General features: G+C 33.5%; 1 protein-coding gene across 2 annotated transcripts; it reads right to left on the bottom strand.

Annotated features, from left to right (window-relative positions):
* Nucleotides 1-226: 226 nt before the first annotated feature.
* LOC129572135 (neurocalcin homolog) lies at nt 227-4,321 on the bottom strand. 2 transcript variants are annotated; one of them, XM_055452054.1, is made up of 6 exons: nt 4,055-4,321; nt 3,841-3,959; nt 3,579-3,767; nt 1,875-3,474; nt 1,271-1,465; nt 227-1,185 (listed from the first exon to the last, which is right to left on the bottom strand). In XM_055452054.1, the coding sequence occupies exons 1-4, from the start codon at nt 4,122-4,124 to the stop codon at nt 3,280-3,282; spliced, it is 573 nt and encodes a 190-aa protein (XP_055308029.1). In that variant the 5' UTR covers nt 4,125-4,321; the 3' UTR covers nt 227-1,185; nt 1,271-1,465; nt 1,875-3,279. The 2 variants fall into 2 exon arrangements, with proteins under 2 accessions (XP_055308029.1, XP_055308030.1); XM_055452055.1 differs by having other exon boundaries at nt 1,271-1,462.
* Between the last annotated feature and the right edge of the window lie 667 nt (nt 4,322-4,988).

Below are 4,988 nucleotides of genomic sequence, written 5' to 3'. Positions count from 1 at the left end.
AGTGTATTTATAAAATAAATGAATATGTGGAACTGGATACAAAAGAGAGGGGAAGAAAAACGTAAGTCAGATATATGAAAAATAAATGAACGAACGATTGATTGCGAGAAGGACAAGGATAAATATTTGCGAACGTTTTAGTTTCATGTAGAGTAGAGAAGAATGTTGTGGAAAAATAAAACAAGAAATATCTAGATTAAGGAACGAGCAAAATAAAAATGTAGGGTGAAGTAGGTTAAAATGTGTTTATAGCAAAGTAAATCGTATTTCAAGTGTCTTCTAGTGACTTAAGCTAACATCATTGTGTTTTTTCTCCGTATTTTGATAATTTCATTGTTTGCATTTTTTTTACATATTATAATAATCAATGGCAACTTCAATTCTTGAGATTTTTGTTTTTGTTTTATTTTGATTTGCGATATTCTTATGCTTATGCTTTAAAAATTGAGTTATTTGGATGCTCAAAAAACAGAATTTTCTTTTTAAAACAATTGATGAAAGTGGAGGGTGGAGACAATTAATAAATGGTTAAACATCAATTTAAATGTATAATTGAGATTAATTTCATTTGTTTGTTTCCATTTTGTTTCTATATTTTAATTCGCTTCAAAACAGTCAACAGTTGGAATAAAATGAATGACAAATGATGGTTGCGGCTCTTGTTTGTGTTGGAATAAATGTTTAAAATGGATACTGTGAATTTTGACGATGTGTTTTTTTTTAATTTTCGCTGAGAAACGAAATAGGTTAGGTTGTGGATCAATTCGCAGCATGACTGCATCTCCATGTATTTAATCTAAAATGATGATAAACCAATAAAATTTCGTGTCCCTGATGCATGTAAACAGATCATGGAAAATTCCTTGAACTGAATAAAGTAATTCATAGAACATTTATGTCGATCAGCAATCATTATTCAAACATCATGTCTTCTTCTTTTTACGGTGAATATATTTCGACGTGCCCTCAATAATCTAATGTAATTTTGATGATGTACGGTAGAATATGTTATGTGTGCCTGACGCTTTATTTTCCTTTCATTCAAAATTTGACTGACGCCAAATCGTTGTGCAACCAAAATGGACCATACAACAATACAGTTGATGGTTACAAAATAGACAATGTATACTGCTTGGTAGAGGCTAACAAAAATCAATCCACGCTAAACCACTTTCGTTTTGTTAACTGAAAGAAAAATGTATTCGAAAGTGTGAATGAATAAGAGCAATGTGTTTTCAGTGAAAAGAACATCCGTAATATGTATGCAAACCTTGAAAATCTAACGATATGTTATGTTCGTCTCTCGTGGTAATTGCATGGTTTGCAATACCAATAGCATTTCTATGTTTTGATACCTAAGGTTTTGGTGCTGTTGCTGGTCAGGATGGCATGCGTGGTTGGTGTTTGTTGTTGAATTCAGATGCGACTCTCCGATTAGTTGTGCTTTGGCGCGCTCCTCATCCTTCTGTAATGAATAAAAAAAATTTACAAACAAAACCTCCTATTTAACAGTGCACTATTGTTAAAGCTCTTCTGACAAAACGTTTCAAATAAGTCCAAATTACAAAAAATTACGGGAAATATTCTAAAAATGAATACGGTGATCCTATTGAAATTCCAATCATTTTTCATGTCATGTTTAATACGAAACATACTTCAAATGGAATTCGATCACACAATTTTGAAGAATCGATTCGAGTTGATTTCGGAAACAGGAGCCAGAAAGTTCAATCACCATTCCGAACGTTCAATGGTTCTCCAAGCAAGAAAAAAGAGTTCAATTTTGGAATTCAACATTAAAGCCTCTCTTTTCCCAAAAATCCAATTGATCGAAACATTTTGTCAGTGGGGAAAATATTCATTCCTTCATTTACCTGTGTAAAGAATGTTTCCTTGAAGATACGAAATGATGTGTGTGTGTATATGTCTGTATGTGCACCCAACCGTCTCTTTACTATCCTATGACTCCGATTCGATGAATTTTGCAAGTGCAACATTCCGAAAATGGGTTTGTGTTTGAATTACATACTAGTTCGTCCATTGATACGTCCGTTCTCGTTGTGAATTTTTCGATTTTTCAATAAACCATCTCGAAATACTGTTTTTTCGTAATTTAGGTATGCATTTGATGCGTACCATTAATATATAAGCAATTGTTGACTATATTAGTTTTTGTTTTTTTGCAACAACCAAGTTTGAACAACCCATCAAGGCTTTTGAATCGCATGGATTACCCAAATGAATGAGAATGAATTAATTGGACTAAAAAAAGTGCATTGAATTTGCTCATCATTGAACGTCTAAATTCAAATATTTAATGAACACCTATGACTTTCTTCATCAAAAAAGTGGACAATTTTTCAACGAAAATTGCTTGTGAGAAATGAATGAAATAGTCGCGCTTATTCTATAAATTTTAAATACAGCAGTACACAAAGTCTTTTTTGTAGACCACGAATTGTAGCACAATATTTTGGTTCGCATCAATCATATTAAAAATGAAGAAAAATCATTCGGAATACATAAAATCACCTATTCCGTCTCCTATTTAATTCATTGTTTTCAGATATTTATTTACTAGAAAAAAAAATTATAGAGATATTATTTAAAATTGTTGCTTGAGATTTTTTTTTCGAAAACGATTTATGTTCTATGTTATTTTTCTTTTGCCTATGATAAGGACACACGTTTGCCGCAAGCATTAGCGCTTTTTGCATAAAAGGATATGGGTCTTGTCTTATCTTCTCATTTCTTTAACATGAAATATGTATGGATCTGAACCTATCATTCCACTTCGATAGTTGCCATTAATACCATAGCCTTGCAGCGATCGCCGTGGAAAAGGATTCAGTCGATGTGAGTTCTTGTTTTAATAATGTAATAGTTTTTATTTTCTCCGTTAATTTGTGTCTTTCGTTTTTCATTGGCGTTGAAATATACAAGTGAGTTAACATTATATTTCGCTTTTTGTTGAATTAGCATCAATTATCTAGTATATTTTTTGTATCTCAAGTGTGAGTGATGTTTTTTTTTTAAAATAGTTTAATCTACGATTCGTTCCATATAATCCATTTTGTTTAACATTTTAGTCGGCTACATTGCGACGTGCATCGTGAAATCTGTCACTGTATGAGATTTCATTTATTTGTTAGATTGTTGTTGATGATGTTTTTTTTTCATATGGCATTTTGGGGTTTGAATTGTAGTGTTTGTGTGTGTTGTATGTATATATGTATGTTTGTATATGATTTGTTTTTCTCGCTAACATGTTTTAATTATTTACTGCGCCTGCGGATCGCATTGCAATAATCGAACAATAGACGGATCACTTTTTGCGCCTTCGATGAACTCTTCCAAACTCAATTTACCATCCTTATTCCGATCCATTTGTCGGAATATTTTGTCTGTACGCTTTTCGGGTGTACTTTCATCTTCCGGCATTTTCATAACGGAACCAACCATTTTGTAAATAGCCTGTACACAAGAAAGAACGAAATTAAATTGGAGTTTTTTCAAATAAAATCGAGCGAGATTTTTTTTTTCGTTGCATTTTGGGTTGCATGCAGTTTCACACTTACAGTTACAATTTCTAGCATTTCTTGTCGCGAAATATAGCCGTTGCCATCTAAATCGTACATTGAAAAGGCCCATTTGAGTTTTTGTTCCAATTTACCTCTGGATGTGACACTGAGTGCGCACAGAAATTCTCGAAAATCGATGGTGCCATCGCCATTTGCATCGAATGTTCGAAAAACATGCTCTGCAAACTGAATACGAAACACGTGATTGAATAACGATTCAAGATTATGAAATCATCACTTGAACATTGAATTCACTTACTTTGCTGGCATCACCGTACGGAAAAAAGTTACCGTAAATCTTTTTAAACTCTTCCACAGACAGATGCCCGCTTGGACAGTCTTTCAGAAAGCCTTTATACCATTCTTGAATTTCAGCATCTGCAAAATTATTTTGTTGGAAACATGAATTTATAATTGCCTCGGAAAATCAACATTGAATATATGTATATGGTATGTGGGGAACGAAAATGTACCGGTGAATTCCGTGTTTTGCTTCAAATCCTCTAAGACTTCAGGCTTGAGTTTACTGTTTTGCTTTCCCATGGTGAGTCTGTTTGGCGACGAGTTCTAGGCAAAAGTTGAATAGTCAGAATCTATTATACTCCGTGAATCGCGTCTAAAAAATATCGTCGAGCTTTCTCGTTTTACTAGTAGATTAATTCCTTGAATTCAATTCAAATCGTTTGCTGCACTTTCGCTGTAATTCCTTGTGTACAGCGAAAAGAGGACAAAACTGTAATGTGGAAAAATTGAAATGAAATTTACTTTGATTTTGTACCAAATTAATTTGACAAATTAACAATAAGTGTATATAATTAAATCTTTTCTCAGTTTTTTTTATCGGAATTTGGTTGAATCATGGTTGTGCAGTGGGATAGATATAAATATATTGAGAATAAGTAAACTCGATGTTATTGTGTCAGCATCAAACTTTATTCTATTTTGTCTCCTCATTTCATAATTGCATATAGCGGGTGTCGCATGCGCAACGTGAGATGCGGTGAGCATGCGACTCCGTTGGAGAAATAATGAGTATGCAGCGTAATGCATAATCTACAGCGAGGAGGAAATCACTTAAAAGCAGGGATGGTAAAATACACGGTTTTCTGGGTCGTGTATGTAATCTACGTCGAAAACTAGTTTTCTACATATTCTACATGTAACAGATGTCGAAAACCCTTGTCCATGTCGAAAACTCATATACGCTTAAAATGTATATACATTCAGCGACATAATGCCTTTTTTCGCTGAATTAAGTACAAGCAATATACACATGTGCGCTATTGAGCTCCAATTCGTACACATACATTCAAATAACAAAAAGAAGAAAGAGCAAAGAAGTCATGCGAATATAGCATGCAGTCTTCGTTGTGTTGGTATTGTTCGGCGATCCGCGCTCGCTGTATA

Source organism: Sitodiplosis mosellana, unplaced genomic scaffold (assembly GCF_009176505.1).
Source record: "Sitodiplosis mosellana isolate CC-2019 unplaced genomic scaffold, AAFC_SMos_1.0 Smas_scaffold_4261, whole genome shotgun sequence".
Classification (NCBI taxonomy): Eukaryota; Metazoa; Arthropoda; class Insecta; order Diptera; family Cecidomyiidae; genus Sitodiplosis; species Sitodiplosis mosellana.
The sequence above is the reverse complement of the archived record's forward strand: the minus strand, read 5'-3'. Positions and strand labels throughout refer to the sequence as shown.